We start from the raw sequence: 17438 nt of genomic DNA on the forward strand, positions 1-17438 counted from the left end.
AGACTACCACCTGTGAGACGGGGACCCATAATGGTGTGGATCCTTGTCACCCTCCTGTATCTCCATGAGAAATGAGAGGTCAAGGTGATGAGCTTTCACATTCTTGGATCACTGCGTAGCTGTAAGATTGAGACAGACCAACAGACTGATGGACAAGCACATACACTGTAACTCTCACACACTAAGTATATTTATGTATGTGTGCACGGGAGCAATTGGTCAGATTTCTGTTTCAGAAGTGCTATGAGACAGATAAACCTTGAATAACATTGTATTGTTGGGAATAGATGGGGCATTACAAGAGATACTTTTTCACAGACAAGTGCTCATTTTGTTTACCCAGCCATGAATATTACCTGCCCTCAACTGGGTAAGTGTGTTTACTGTATTGTGTGTGTGTGTGTGTGTGTGTGTGTGTGTGTGTGTGTGTGTGTGTGTGTGTGTGTTGTGCCCTTTATAATCACTTCAGTTTATGAGGAACTGTTTCCCTTTACCGGTAATTGCATGATGACATATGTTGTGTATGAAGATATTTTGGATCCCGAAGCTCAATCTTCTGAGGACAAAATTTGAGCACTTGAATGACCAAGTTGTTTCTCTCAGGAATTTAAAGCGATTGATCACACTTTTCACAGTACAGAGTCCTTCGTACTCACTTCCATGTAAGGAGCTTCATGAATGCCAAACCTGTGGCAGCTTTCTGCTGTATTGTGTTTGGACAATGGTTTACATGATGTCCGTGCTTATTGTAGGTTTACTACTGAATATGCACAATTATATAACACTTAGATAGATCATTGTCATTTGTTTGTCTGTTTGCTATTGATCACTTGTCCCATTTTACCATTACGTCATCATTCATGCAATTGTGGCTCCATTTACCGTGTAATCTTGGATCCATGCGATTTGCTCCATTGCACACATGCCGAGAGCTCGGCACACTACGCATGTAAAACGCTTGCATGTGCAGTGTGTGTGTGCGACTGCGGGCTAGTGTAAAGCGCTCAGTGAGCACTCTCTTGATCTCAGATGCCGCACGTTTTCTCTTGTTTCTAAATTCATAAAACATCAAATGACAAGGATCTAATTTAGGTGTATATAAAACAAATAATAAATGTTTTTCGTTCGTGCAATGGACGGAACATTTCATTCAGTGAAAGATGAAAATATTGATCCATTCAACTCGGCTGCACCTTCTCGAATGGATCATTTCATCTTTCACCTCCTGAAATATTCTGTCCATTGCACTAATAAACATTCATTATTTTCATAATATCTGACACTCTTCCCCCCCCCCCCCCAGTACAGTCAAACCTGCCTTAGCGGCCACCTGTCTATAGCGACCACCCGTCTATAGCGGCCACTGAAAAATCCCCCTGAGAGAAAGTCCTGTTAAAGACCCTGTGTAAAGCGACCACCTGTCTAATGAGGCCAGCGGCCACAAAGTTTGTTTCCCGATGGAGCCGTAGCCGAGCCAATAATTCAGTGTGTTTTTCTTCTTTGTAGCCGTGCCACTTATTCCTTGGCAACGTTCAGTGGTCACCACCGCTGCCTTCATCACTCATTCAGTTATAATACTTCACGACTGTACACTGCTACTGTACGACAATATCATAAATACCGGCATTGCTCAATGCATGAAGCACACATGTGCATACGTACACAGATACATGTATGTGTAAGTACTTATAGATGTATACAACGATGATACATGTACATGTAGGCAATGCACACAAAGTTGGATAACCCATTTATAGTGGCCACCTTTTTCGTTTCCCTTGGGTGGCCGCTATAGACAGGTTTGACTGTAATAAAGGTACATTGTCAAAAGTGTACTTTGGCTTTAAATCTGTACTTAATGACTGCCATGATGACACTCAGACAAAATGCTTTTGAATCAATATCTCCTTTACTTGGAACCAGAACCAAAAGTAGAGACAGCCTCAATCCTCATGTGGGATGAATAAAAGTATTCAAGTGGGTACTGAGAAGTACATCTTGTTGAAATTTTTCCCCCATTGTGCCGTGATGTGTTAATGGCCAGTTCATTTCTGTGGTACTTTGGCTGAATACATGTGCTCACCGGCAAAGTGCACATACCACACAGTATTACCTAATGTATATTTTAGAGTAAGTTACTTGTCTGTCTTGTTTTGCCAGGATACTAATGCACAATTGAACACGCAGTTTCGGTCTTGGCACATGCGGTTAGCATGTACGTGACCGTACATCACAAGACCATCAAAAAAATCACTTTACCCAATTTTATGTGAGGACTCAAAATAGGTGAAACGGGTCAACATAGCCAATTTTAAGTTGTTTGTAGTTTCCGACAGAGCAATTCTTCTATATAACTGTAAAGTTTGGGATCACAAGGCAAATGTGAAATTGTGTTTTTTGCATTTTTCCAAAAACACTTATTTTCCCTATTAGTGTGATTAGGTATTTCTTAATGGTCCCTATTCATTTCTTAAGTACCCTCTACGTACTCATTATACTTAAAATATAATAACCTTTAAAAAGGATAATGCTAGTGCATTGAAAGTTGGTATTAGTAATGAAGTGAGTGTACTATATGACTGCACAAAATCTTCAGCTAATATGATAATCCCTTCATAGTGGTTTCTATGGAGTTTTGTTTCCTGTCTTTTGTCCTGTTCACACAGCACCACTGGGTGAAATTAAGCACTTGAATAGACTAAACCTTGAAGCCTTTGTTCTCAGTACACACTTTTTCAAAGGGTGCTCTTTCTAATTCTTTCTATTATTTAGATGGGTTATGGATGTCAAATTGTACTGAGATACATGTCCCTTTAAAGCTTTGCGTCTGTTCTTTCACAATCTGCCTGTAACTGAAAATTCATGTCTGGCGGCTCTGTGGTGGTTATGTGATGTAGGGTCACATAAAATGTCAGCTGAAACTGTGAGTTCTCTACAGAAAATACTTGAAAGTATGCTGAGTTGCTGAAAACTCAAGACATGTTTCTGATTATATACGAATGAATGTACATTTCAAGTTTTTACAGTTTTCCGTGTTTGCTTTCATGTTACCTCATAGCAATGGTACCACATCACAATTTATTTGAGTGTGACAGATATTTCCTAAAGTACTCCACAGAAATATTCAAGTGTGTGTGGAGCAAAGTGTTCAATGTACTGGAGGATTGGATGATAATAGACCACATTCAAATTGCTGATGCTATTGACATTCTACTGTATACGCCATATATTTAGTAAGTCTAAATTTTTAGGAATCGGGAGTTCCTGACGATTTTGCAAGTGGATAAATTCGCGATCTTGGAGTATAGTACTGAACAGAGATATGTATGTGTGCCTGCCACATTCTTGTTGGCAGCAGAGTTGATATTTTCGTGTGTTTTTGAATTCGTCAATAGCACCCGACTCACGAAATTTGCGAAAATAAAAACCTCGTGAAAAATCCGGCATACACAATATATGGCCTTATTTTCCCAGGGTAATATTTATAGCATAGGTTGTATTCACCCAGAAGGTCCTCCCATTATTACAGTGTGCACTCGATAATGGTATTCTTGGGACCAGTGGTATCGCTTTACTGTACCATTTTTTTTTTTTTTTTGATATACACTGTATTGTGGTTTGAAAAACAACAAGACACACTGAATATTTAGGCCAAAGAGATACTTTTTTACAGTACCAGAAAACGATCAGTATTCTTTACAGTGAGAATCCACTGTACCACTCCAACATTGCCAGATAGCTATTTAACCCTTAATGTGTTAATAAACTTGGCTTTATGTGCGAAGCTTTTTTATCAACCTTCAGTTATCCATCCAAATTGGATGAAGTCGCAAAGTTAGCAACAAAGGCCACTCAGATGTAGCAATATTAATGTGCCTCATATCCTATGTACAGGTAGGCCATGGCGATACAGTTGAGAATGCAGGGAGTAGGTATAACTTATCTTTTTCCATTGACAAGTAGTTTCCAGACTTCTGCGCCAATAAGCGTAGAAAACACTGCGGCATGCGTGCCAATTTGCGAACAACGGGCAGTAAGGGTTAAGCGGACATGGTTCAAGAGGGACAAAGAGGCTAAAACATCTTGTCCACTCACTGAGGGTGAGAGTGGTTTGCGAGTCCAGAGTTTTGGGCACTTTGCCACGTTACTCCTAATGGCTGATGCTTGAAAAAAGGCTCAATTTCAAGGAAAAAGTGCAATTGCATTGTATTGATACAAAATGCCATACTATAAGGGCATATTATTGGTACTAAATACAGGATAACACTACAGTATATTTTTTGAGCTTGTTTTTTGCTTGTCTTTTAAGAGTACAAAGGTTCATTATGATGTCCTTTTTTCTGTCATTTTTTAATAGATTAAACTCTGCCCTAATGGATTTGGGAGGCATCGTTTCTTCTTGGCCAGGTAGAATGTTTGTCCATGTAGCTACTGAGTGAAATCTAGCATCATTGTCTTTTGTACTCATTTTAATTATGCAGATGACAAAGTAATAAATGGTTGTAAGCTCATTTAGAAAACACAACACAAATTTGAAAAGGATAACAAAGTTGAAAGAAAATGAATGATGCAAATCTAGATGGGGTTTGTTTAGTCTGCTTCTGAATATGTAGACCTTTTACATTTTTTTTTTTTTGAAATGTTCCTGTATTGCATGCTGTTCAAGCCTATAGTCCATTCATATACTGGACTAATCATGTGTGTTGGAACTAATCTAATCAGCATGTCAGTTAAGTATATTTTATATTTTGACATCAATTTCCTAAAATCAGAGACTATCATCTAGATCAAGCTCTTGCTGTGGATTGAATAAAAAAAAACTTGATGTCTCGTGCAATTTCAGCAATTATATCAGCTCCTGGCTTACACAGTAATTTTGACAGAATTATATTAGTGTGTCACAAATTTCATGATTTTACATGTATGTTGTTATATGCAAGTCTGCATGAATGTACTCCGTATTTTTCTTCCATTAAGATGTCATCATGTGGAGATTTTGATTGTGTTTGACAATTCAAAGAATAGGTACGAAAGTCAGATTGACTCTAACTTGCATTTCCCGTCACAGCAGCACATGCCAGTTCCTAGTTGCAATTTGATAGAATGCTCCAAGGCATTGTACAGTACATTTGTAGAGCCATAATTCTATGAGTGTGCTAAATTTGACATATGTCAACATATGGCTAATGTAAATATTGCAACTATCAATACAGATCATGCTAAGAAGGTCAGATGTCAAAGTTTATTCATCATCTTACAACTCACAAAAAACAGAAAAAGAAAGAAATGAATTACAACTTACTGTACGAGCTGAAATTTTCGCGTACAGATATTTTCGCGAATTGCTACTTGGAGAACATTTGCGCGTGTTGTTAATTTCGCGGTTGCAACGGTCTAACTGAACGTAACTATTTGCGCGTTGTTATTTTCGCGTGTTGTTATTTTCGCGGTTCAAAGGCGATTCGCGAAATTCGCGAAAATAAAACCACCGCGAAAATTTCAGCTCGTACAGTAGTAGGAGTGTCGTCACATGACATTAATCTGCAATATACATTGTGTATTTTGATATGCATGGACACTGTCGAAGACTATTTTTGTACTAAATTTTTCACAACGCACCTTGTTTCTACTTGAATATACTGTCAATCCTGCTATGTAATAGCAAGTACCTGCTTATAAAGATCACCTATTCATAAAGGCCATTAAAGTTGATATTGATATTTGATATTCCTATCAGAGTACTTTCGTGCATGGTAGTTAACCTGTCTGTAAAGACCACATGCTCATGAAAACCACTTTCTCTATCTCCCTTTGGTGGTCTTTATGACCAGGTTTCACTGTACGCATGTTTCTGTGTATGTGTGTTTACTCCTGGACCAACTCTGCTTCAGCAAGTGCTTATCAAAAATGATGTGTAACTGTGAAATTTTCCGTCATGTCTCTCTGTGTGTGTCAATGAGTGAGATGATAGAAACAGAACAAATTAATTTGATGCTTAGCAGGGGCTGTGGAACCAGGGATGCTAGGGGTTGGGGCTGCAGCCCCCCCCCCCCCCAACACACACACACACACACAGGGGGGGGGGGGGCTGCAGCACACACACTTTTTTGGCTTTAAAAAAAAAAATCCCCCAAATAAGGGGGAAATGGGGGAAAAATTGCAACACCCATTAATTTCAAAGGGTTCTATTCTTTATCTTTTTTTTTCCTTGGGGGAGGGGTGGGGTTACCATTGACCCCTGACGCCCTCCCAGGTTCCACAGTCCCCCATCCCCCCCAAAAAATGTTCCGCAGCTCCTGCTAAAAAAAAACAAACAAAACAAACAATATTCTCTTCTTCAAAATGTCTACATGTCATCCTAATTATGAAAATGAATATTTAGATCTCAGTAACTAGTGTTACAATAAGCCAGTTCCAAGTTCCACCGTGGGCATGAGCAGAAAAGCTTATATTTTTGTATCAACAGGCATGTTGGCCTTTACATTCACTGAAACAAGTATCTGTAATGTAATGATTATGATTTATGTACGTGTGTAATCTCTATAAATGATACTTACCAGCACATTCATCTGACAACACCAAAGTTTTCATTGTATAAGAACCTAGTATTTGGCAATACAAGTAGAAAAAAAAAAGAAGTTTGTAAATGCATTCAATACATCAATGCAAAGCAATGAATGTGAAGAGGTAGTTTCAAAATCCAGCAATCCATCTTGTATGTTTAAAGTGTAGTGCTTAGAGCCATACATCTTCATAACAAACCCATGTACACATTGCAGTGGTTGTTGTACATGCACGTACTCCATGAGCAGTCATGACTGTTAGTTAAAGTTTATTGTTACATCTCACACGTGCAATAGAACAACTCACAGTCTGTCGTAGAGAAACTTGTCGGATGCACACACACCGGTGTGAAAACAAAAGGGCCGAGACCAGTTATGTTGTAGTGGCTATGACGTTGAACGTCAAGTGTAAACAGAGGACAAAAAGAAACGAAAACATGTGACATGTGATGAAGACGTGAGGTATTACAGGTATTACAGGTACTTGTACATGTGACTCTGAGGTAGTACAGGTACTCGTACACATACAAAGAGACTGATTTTGTAGTTGCTGCTTAACATATACTTTTGCTGCAACAGGGCCTGACAGCTAGTGTAGCAGAGATACTCATTAAAAGGAGAATGATACCCAAATATACTTGTGGATTTGAGTGAATGCAGCAATATTAGTGGAACACATCACTAAAATTTAAAGAAAATCAGACAATCTATTCAAGAGTTTTGAATTTTTAAAATTTTTGGTGCTGCCCTCACTGGATGAGAAGACTCTGACATCACTGCAGGACAATGATATAAAGAAAATATGAAGAGAATTTAAAGGGATGGTACAGTATCGGTGGAGATAAGGATTGGGCTTTTTACTTTTTGCGAGATACCAAGAAAACACTTATGATATAGTGCAGAGCATACCATTTTAAGAGGAATTCAAAGTTTATTTGATGTAAATCGGATTTGGAATGACTGAAACATCCAAAAACAAAGTAAAACAAAGCGATCGTAATAAAGTGTGGGTCCCACACTTTATATTAGAGAATCGCTCTTTTTTGGATATCTCGTCCATTTCAAAACCAATTTTCATGAAATAAATGGTGAATTCCTCCTAGAATTACATGCTCTTTCGTATTTCATGAGAGGTTTCTCATTATCTCACCAAAAAATGTTAGAAACCTGAAATTAGGTCCCAACCAAAACTATGCAATCCCTTTAACATATTTTTATCATTCTAGGATAATGACAGAGCCCCCTGTAGAAAGCTGGGCGAATGATATTACACGTAACATATTTATGTTAGTAACAAATCGAGTGAATGTCTTCTTTTCATGAAAAACTACATTTTGTGGAATTCCCTCATATTTTCTCTTTATTATTGTTTTCTTTGCTTTATTTCTTCTCACTACTTTGCCATTTTGTCTATTGTGTACAGAGCCAATGACAGCTACAAGTTGTTGTTTTTTTTTTAAATATTTATATTCACGTCGGAGCGACAAATTTGCAAAGTTTGAGTGAAATAGACAAGTACAAATATTACAAAAGTTACAACAGTTTACATCCTAGCAAGTCACATGGCAACCATACGGTCTTATTTACCACAGTGCTGCATGCTACTGCTGTTGTACAGAACTCTTCACTTATTTTATTGTGAAAATTACCCATATCTGATTCATTTGCTTGAATTAGTGTCTGGAAAAAAAATATTAACTTCTGTTTTTTTGTGGACAGTGTGTAACGGCAAAATGGAAAACATAGCCCTTATATATCTTGTGGAAAATATAGCCTTGATTGTATCTAAAACAGGGTCATGAAGAAATTAATTTTGAATTATATATAGATTAACTTTTTACAGAGAATGCTTATGAACTCAAGTCATTGATGAAGAATATTCCTATGTGCTAGCTACCATGTTGTGTGTACACATACATACATGTAGCTCACATTGGCTGTATACAGTATGTAGATTTTATTGATTGGCCAGATTGAAAACAAAAATAAAACAACAGCAAGGCATAAAGGCCAATTCATAACTGCTGCAGTGCTGCTAGCTTTTAGTAAAATTTGTCAGTTCAAAGTCACCTTTAAATGCCCAATTCAAAAGTTCATATTCAAACTGTTCAAACTTAGCTAGTTCCAGCTCTGGCAACGACGTGGACCTACTGGTGTTGTCGATACTTATTCACAACCAGATTGTGAATAGATCATTATGTACTGGTATTTAAATACTATGCATAATGTGTTCACAAAAGTTGCCCACAAAACTTGCAGGAGGCTTGCCCTACCTAGCAACAATTCATGAATGCTGAGTGAATTCCATCCAAGGAAACTTACTTGGAGGAGTAGGTGAATGAAATAGTTTGTTACTAGTAGGAAAAGAAACATATGAATATTGTAATATATTACAGAAATGGTCTTTTGTACTCCCACTGAATAGGGAGCTTTAGATTTTGACGCGCGGACGTTTGAGACGACGAGTGCGCTGGACGTTCTCCTCTCCCTGCGTCGTGTAGAAAAGTAGCTTTAGATTACGCTGGGACGCAACGTATAAAAAATAAAATCGCGCCCCCAAATGATTGGTGCATGAAGTAGCTCTCTACGTTGCAAACTGTGCGGACGTAAAAATAGCCCAGTACGCGTAGTGAAAAACTCAGGCGACGCAAGCTAAAAATAGATCGACTTGACGCGCGCTTCTGTGCACGCTCAGAACATGTCTTTTCCCTCTGAACGTCCGCGCGTCTGAAATCTAAAGCTCCCTAATGAAGGCACAAAGCAAAACATGAAATACAACAGAGCAATGACCTCATTCACAAAATATGGAAAATATTCCATGGTTGATTGACCAATCAGATTACAGAATTCACGATCACTAAAAGATAAAAGGTGGTACTATATTTGAGGTACTTTTGTGTTCTTGTATTTCCTTGTATAAATTGTATTTTTAGAACAAAATAGTTTAAATGCAACATGCAATAAATCTGGCACCTCTCAAGTTGAATTGTAATATATTGTGTCCTTGCATATTTGTTGTATGTGTGTTCGTGATATCGGGTGGTCAATAACTCCGTGTTTTCCTTGCCACGACAAACTGCATCAGATTTAATGAGCGGAAATAGCTAATTTATGAGTTTATATATATATATATATATATATATATATATATATATATATATATATATGTATATATGTATATATATATATATATCATAATAGTGTTGCAGATGATACCACTGTGATTGAACGTGACAAGGCATGATTTTAGTGATAGATGAGCAACGAGCTTCACCATTTGACGTACTGTAATTCCATTTTCTGACCATTTGATGCAATAACGACTTATCAAGTTGTCAACTTGACAAAACTCTGTACCTACCAAGGTGCGTTACGTGATGCAAACTCAATATGAGGGCATGCACCTTTTGTTGCATAGAGTCCTTACACTACTTTTAGCAAAATGTCGGTGAAAAAGGTGATGATGAGATGGAAATCATGATCAGAGGTAGAGCAGTGAAGAAGATATTTTGAGTTGGGGGAAGATGATGAGGATACAGAAGATGATGGTGATGATGAAGATGACGATGGTGATGATGGTGGGATGATGGAGATGGTGATGATGGTGATGATGATGGTAATGGTGATGATGATGATGGTGGTGATGGTGATGATGGTGATGATGATGGTAATGGTGATGATGGTGATGTTGATGATGGTGATTATGATGATGATGATGGTGATGGTGATGGTGATGATGATGGTGATGATGATGGTAATGGTGATGATGGTGATGTTGATGATCATATGGTGATTATGATGATGATGATGGTGATGATGATGGTAATGGTGATGATGGTGATGTTGATGATGGTGATTATGATGATGATGATGGTGATGGTGATGGTGATGATGATAAAGAATACTGACAGTGATTTACGCCTTCACTTCAATCTGTAACATCTTACATCATCTTATCAAGAAAGTCAATGGGATTCTAGGCTTGTGGTCCTAGGACGGTTGATATGATTATAACTACGAAATATATGATGGCAATTTTGAAGATGACACCTTAAGATGATTCTAATTTCACTTATGTAAAAAAAAACCAAACCTCTAATGGTGATAACAATATTCAAATAGGTCATGGAATGAGGCTGAATATCAGGATGACAATTGATCTACATGGTTTGTAACCATTTGCTGTGTACTACAGTGTAGTTGCACAGACATTGATTTGCAAGTAAAATAGAATCTTGAAGTTTCATTTACATTGTACATATTGTAGTCTAAATAATCTTTCTAGGTATTGATCTAGTTCAGTGTACAGGTGATTCCCGTTAATACGAAGTCCTGGGGACCGATATTTTTCTTTTATTTTATTGTAATTTCATTATTGGTTAGAGCCAAACACATAAAGTATGTAAAGATGTACAGACATTAATTTGGGGATCTGAATTTTTACTTCGTTGTACATGTAGGCCTATCTGAAATTTCGTGTGTTCGTTATAACCGTGTTCGTTCTAACGGGAGTGCACTGTGAATTATTGATGGTTCCATGACATTTGCTCCTGCAACAATAGCTTTCATGAAATATTTGCACGCTAAACCAAATATACTTTCTACCTATAAATATAATCTTAACCCTAATCCTAAACTTCACATTAAACTAAACTAAAACCCTATCACAAATGCCTAACCCTAAGTCAGTGGAGAAAATAAGTCAGGAAGCAATTGTCGCAGGAGCAATGCCGTGTCACCATAATCAATATAACATATCCACTAGACCCCTTCAGAAGGAAAAGGAAATGTAAAACAAAAAGATAACAAAAATTCATAAATTCTGAGCAGTTCTCATAGAGTCTGGAGAGAGATAAGGTCATGTGATCACTTTGTGCTCCATCTCCTGTGACGTCATGATTCAAGACATAATTACACTCAGCAAAGAAAAAAAGAAAGAAAGTACGGTAAACACTTTTTCAAGTTTATATCTCTCATGGAATATTCAGCTAAAACTTAGTGTATTATATATTGAAGGTAATTTAATTAGCTATAAGCCTGGTAGGTCAATAAAAAGGGAAACTTTACACATGAGTGAACAGCTTTGTTTTTCTCTTCAAAGGCTCAAAAGTAAAAATTGCAAAAATGAACAAGTTGTGATTCATGCGTAAGTGCTCTTACATAGAACAGTATGAACAAACGACAAATGTAACGCAATTAGATACGTGAAATAAGTTGCAAAAGTAAACCTTTGATCTCTATAATATCTTTGAAGCCCAAAATATCAGTAGAGGCCAAAAATAAGGGAGAAAAATGAAGAATCTTGGGTCAAACCCGAATTCAAATTAAATAATAGAACAATATTAACAAAAATGGTAGAAATTTCAATTTGTTTTCAAATTAGGAAACTTGTCAATAATACATTGTTCTTAAATTTATCTCATGTATCCTTAAATTACTAAGTGAAATGAGTGAAATAAAGAAATTCTGTTTATTTAATCATCTTTATGCCATTACTCTGTATGTCGTTTGAAGTTTAAGGTGACAGAAAATATTTATTTTCCCCCTTTAGTTTCCCACTTTGTTTTTGTTTGAAGTTATAAAGAGATAAAGAGAACAAAAACTTGTTTTTGCTATTTCATTCATAACTCTCATTGTGTTAAAACTGGCTTTTTGTTGTCATTGTTATCTTGAAGGGCATTGCCAACTGAAAGACAAATTATGTCAAATTTTGCAATTTTTACTTTTGTGCCTTGGACGGCAAAAATTAATGTGTTCAGTCATGCATAAAATTTCCCTTTGTATTAACCTACTAGCTTGATAGCCAATTAAATTACCTTTAATATGATATATAACACATTGATTTTCATCGAAATCTTCTATGAAAAATATGAACTCGAAAAAGTGTTCACTTTCTTTTTTTTTTGCTGAGTGTACGTATAATGTAGGATTACAGCGACGAGTGTAAAAAGCTATGGTCGCCATCCGCTGATAAATTGAGTCACTTTGAAGAGTTCGAAGTGGGAGAGCTGAAACTCTTCCTTGAGCAGGTCCTTGTCCATTTTCTGCAGGAGCTTGCCGTTGACAAGGTGTGCGGAAAACAGGTCCACCGTCTCGTCACGCATGTGGAGCAGTCGCAGGGACTGGGCGAGCTCGCCGCACGTCAGTTCCCGGATGTTGGTGGGGATTTCGGAGGGGGAGGTGAACGTGCGGTCGGGTATCCCCACCCTCGCAGATGTAGCCGAAATGAGCGACTAGATAAAGTGGTTTTGTTAAAAAAAAAGACAACGAACAAACAAACAAACAAACATGAGTTAAATGCCATGTGCCTCCCATGCTTGTCACCAACATACGTAAATCTTAATTTCCAGACCTCGGCTACAAAAATACTCATTACCCACATGAAGGTGTATAATATGCCCATACGCCACCTTAAAGTCCCCATGAAAAGTTCAAAATCACATCCAAAATGGAAATTAGCCTGTAATAGTATTTGTACATGTATTGATGTCTTGGATGTGATATGAAGACCCAATATTCTCTCTTTCATTCACAAGCATATCCTTCATCTGCATATACGGGCCATTCCTCGTGCTTTCAAAACTCTCCTTCACGCTATACCGTACAATGTCATCGTTGTGATTTTAGTAACCAGATCTGTTCTTTCTTTCATTTAATCCATTTGAGTTTGAAGCCAATTCAAAAGTAAATCAGTGAACTGATGTGACTGCATGCACTTGCACTTACTCCTAAACGCTAAAATTGAAAAATAAAGCGTTAATTATACGAAAGATAGAAAGAGAGAAAGTTGGGACGGTAAGTTTGGATAATTGGGGGTATATCACATTCACCATAACTTTAGTCAACAATCTTTTTTTAATAATCTACTAGCCACGCAGAAATTAATGCTTTCACTTTTCCTATGATCTTCATAATATATTATACGACCCCTTGACCCCTTCTATCGATCTGTAACCCCTTTCGGATCTAATAGGGAGCTTTAGATTTTTGCGACGGAGACGTTCAGAGGAAAAAAAAAAATTCTGAGCATGCGCAAAAACGCGCATCAAGTCGATTTGTTATAGCTTGCGTCGTCTGAGTTTTTCACTACGCGTTCTGGGCTATTTTTACGTCCGCTCAATTTACGACGCAGAGAGCTACTTCATGCACCGATCATTGGGAGCGCCATTTTTTTTTTTTATAAGTTGCGTCCCAGCGTAATCTAAAGCTACTTTTCAGCACGACGCAGGAAAAGAGGAAAACGTCCAACGCACTTGTCGCCTCAAACGTCTGAGCCGCAAATCTAAAGCTCCCTAATATCTCAACCAAGGAACGGCTTCATGGTTACTGACTCATCAACAAGAATGATTTTGGACACTATTTTTACACACAGAACATCGGAATGTTATGAAGCGATGATGACGTTATCACCGTGTCTCGTAGGTCGAATTGTGATTCACATCGATTTTTCTGCCTTGCGAGAGCATGCAGCTTTTAAAATCTATACGAACCTTTACATCCGTAGCCTTGATGGATGTCATGAAACTTTGACTGTGCGTTAGGTTTTTTTTTTTTTTTTTTTTTCACGCCTTGTCTCATATAAGACTTTGCTCTTCTGTTCATACTCAATTTGGGTATGGAGTGGAGATTTTCTTCAAGAAATGGGAATGACCATCAAAGCAGAGTGAAATATAAGCTGGTTTGTTTTTCTCTATGGCTTTACCTCGTTCGAGCCAGAAGTGCTCCCTTGTTTTTCCTTCTTCGAACTCTTTCCTTTTTCTTTTGGAACAAGGTACGCAGTGTCGGATACTGGATGGAATGTATGGTTGGGTAGATTTGTCTCAAACTGCATGAAAATTTGAAATAAAAAGAGAAAAACTGAAATATTAACGTTATTTGTTATTTTGATATTCATATATCATTCTTTATATCTATCATGAACATCGTCTATCGTTCACATGCCCTATATACCTACAGGAGATTCCGGCGTCATACATGCACATCCAATAATACTCATTTTAAAGAACAACTATAGGTGTTTATATTCTGTTCTCACCAGCACAATCCCAATTAGACTTTATCTGAGCAACATGGTAAGAATAGATGAAAGCCATTTAAGCAGAGGAGTGAAAGTTGAGGTGAAGGTTGAGGTAAGATTTTTCTTTACTTTGTTTCCCTCTGTAGAGATGAAATTTGTAAGAAATTGGTAAGAATTATTCGCTATTGACAGTGATAACTAGCATTTTCTGACATCGATGATTCTTATTAGTATTTTGACTTTCTGTTCCATTACTTACGGTGAATTTCTTCCTGGCAAAACGTGGCAGTACCCAATGATAATAATAATACTAATGATGATGATGATAAAAAAAAAAAAAAAAAAAAAAATAATAATAATAATAATAATAATAACAATAATAATAGTAATAATAATCTTAATAATGATAAAAATGAAAATAATAATAATAATAATACATGAATGATAAATCAATGAATAGATAATAAAATGAATATATAAGTAACTAAATAACGAAATGAAAAATGTCTAACTTACGATTTCGTCAGCACTGCACGTTCCGTTGATGGAATCAGGCAAAGGGCTTGACAACTTTCGTGCGGACGATGCGTATCTCTTGCGTTGTTTCTCTCCCTGCGTGTAACCCAACGTTGTGTGGTGACGACTGACGCGCTGGGCGCTTCGATTTAAATCTTTCTGCCTCCCCTTGCCCTCAAATACGGCGATTCGTCGTTGAAATGACGATGGTGACGAGAGCGGCAGGGCATCCATGTTGTGCCTATCTATGAATTCTATAGGGGAAGGGAGGGATCGGGGTTTGATGGGAGGGGAGGGAAGAATGGGGGGGGGGGGGCAGATATTAAGTTCAGAAATAACATAACTCTTAATGGTGATGGCAAATTATAAATCAAACATTCTTCAGAAGACGAATTGGGATTAAAGGGATTGCATGGTATTGGCTGAGATGAGGATTTAGCTTTTAACTTTTTGTGACATACTTAGAAACCACTTTATGAAAGGCTAAAGAGCATGCCATTCAAACAGGAATTCATAGTTTATTTAAGGAATATCCAAAAACAAAGTAAAACAAAGCGATCCCAATAAAAAGTGGGTCCCACCTTTTATAAGTATCAATTTGTTTGGATATCTCGGCCATTTTAAAAATAATTTTCATCAAATAAATTTTGAATTCCTCTTGGAATCATATGCTATTTCATATTCCATAAGAGGCTTCTTACTATCTCACAAAGAAAAGTTGGAAACCTGACGCCCTATCTCAACCAAAACTATATCCTTTTAACAGCGTTACTCTTCGTTTGGAATCTGAATACATTTTTCTTATTTTGTTGCATGAGCCAAGGCGAGTTTGACTAGACGTAAGAATGCAAGAATCTCTGTTGTAATTGTGAAAATAACTTGGTCATTACCCAGTGTAGGTTTTGAGCGATAAAACTGCGATGCTATGATCCTAACGTAAGGAACAATGATGTTAATTATCGGCTGCATTTTCTCTTTCCATTTTTCGCTCCTTATAATGAAATGTAATCTTCAGCCCTACACTGAATTCTAATGATAAGGGACTGTCTTGGGATGTTCTTGTATCTTTCATTTTCAATATAATAGGCCTAAGTCATACGGAGGGTTCTGTATCTGGCGCATTTGGGTTTTCTTAATCACTTATCCTCCCTAAACCAGGACAGAAGTACGTCGTACTCAGAAACAACTTCGACATCTAGTCCCATTGACTCTTTAATCCTGCGTGCATGTGTGTTTATTCGGGTCAAATGTATTATTTTTGGCATGACGCCACTAAAAGCCTACCCTGTATTTTGGGAACTGCCTGCGCGATTATTGCGTCATAATCTTACCACGACGTCTCAATCGATGTGACGCTAGTATGTCTTTGGAATGCACGCGCGGGGGTAACGGCGGACCCGTCTCCAACTCAGCGTTGGCCGGCGTAGAGATCTTCACAGCCTTGTGAGCATCCGTACCAGGCCTTGAGCGGCGGTGCCTCGACCTCGATGGCGACGACGATGACGATGACGACATTTTCCCTGGATGAATGCGATGCGAGCTGGAGGGACTGGTGATCTTGACATCTGTCGTGCAAGAAGTCAATGAAGGCGGTGCGGGTAGCGGTCGCCTTTCCGCCGCCGGGTTGCGAAAGAGCGAGAAGCGACGTGATGAATGCTTGAACCACGACGATCTGCGACTGGGCGTGCGGACAGGGACCGGGGGTGGGTTATACCTTGGCATCGAGTCATCTTTTTTGCCCCCTGTAAGCATAGGACAAAAATATCACGTTATATAATGGGAAAGAACTAACGTGGCTCAGTGGTTAACACCAGTGAATATCAGTCACGAGGTTCCTGATTCAAATCCCCTGACACCAGCGGTTGTGCCTCAACAAAAGGGAAACATTGCCCTCATTGCCTATCAGTTCTTCAGAGGGGACTTGTAGCCCCCGTGGTTGCTTGCTTTAATAGCGGTCACGTGAAACAAATCAGTTCAAATTCAAACCGTAATGCAGCGTAATTTCTGGTCGTCTTATGGCACACACATACACACACACACACACACACACACACACTTCATAACTTTTGTCTTGATCATGCTTCATCTTTATGATAGAACATGCTCATAATATCGGACTGTATTTCGTGACGTCGGGAACGCGCTCCGTTAGTAGGTTCTACGTATCAACGCTGGCTGGGCTCTTACAGTGAAATATAATGTCATAATAATGTTATCTCCGTATACTCTTCGTTTCTTCCTTTTGTTTTTGTTTTTTGTTTTTAGTGCAATGGACGAAACAGCCTCGGTGTCAGTTTCGAGAAGGATAGTTGTGAAGAGGAAGAGGTAGGTTATGGCTTATC

The 17438-nt window shown here is 38.0% G+C and overlaps 1 protein-coding gene across 1 annotated transcript in view; it reads right to left on the reverse strand.

Annotated features, from left to right (window-relative positions):
* Nucleotides 1–12514: 12514 nt before the first annotated feature.
* LOC140233619 (uncharacterized) overlaps nt 12515–17438 on the reverse strand; it is a 28836-nt gene continuing 23912 nt past the window's right edge. Inside the window, exons 8-11 of the mRNA XM_072313719.1 lie at nt 16428–16838; nt 15097–15350; nt 14266–14388; nt 12515–12796 (exon numbers count right to left, since the gene is read on the reverse strand). Of these exons, the coding sequence (XP_072169820.1) occupies nt 12515–12796; nt 14266–14388; nt 15097–15350; nt 16428–16838 (1070 nt within the window). The remainder of the gene's footprint in view (nt 12797–14265; nt 14389–15096; nt 15351–16427; nt 16839–17438) is intronic.

This window comes from Diadema setosum, chromosome 10, assembly GCF_964275005.1.
Source record: "Diadema setosum chromosome 10, eeDiaSeto1, whole genome shotgun sequence".
NCBI lineage: Eukaryota > Metazoa > Echinodermata > Echinoidea > Diadematoida > Diadematidae > Diadema > Diadema setosum.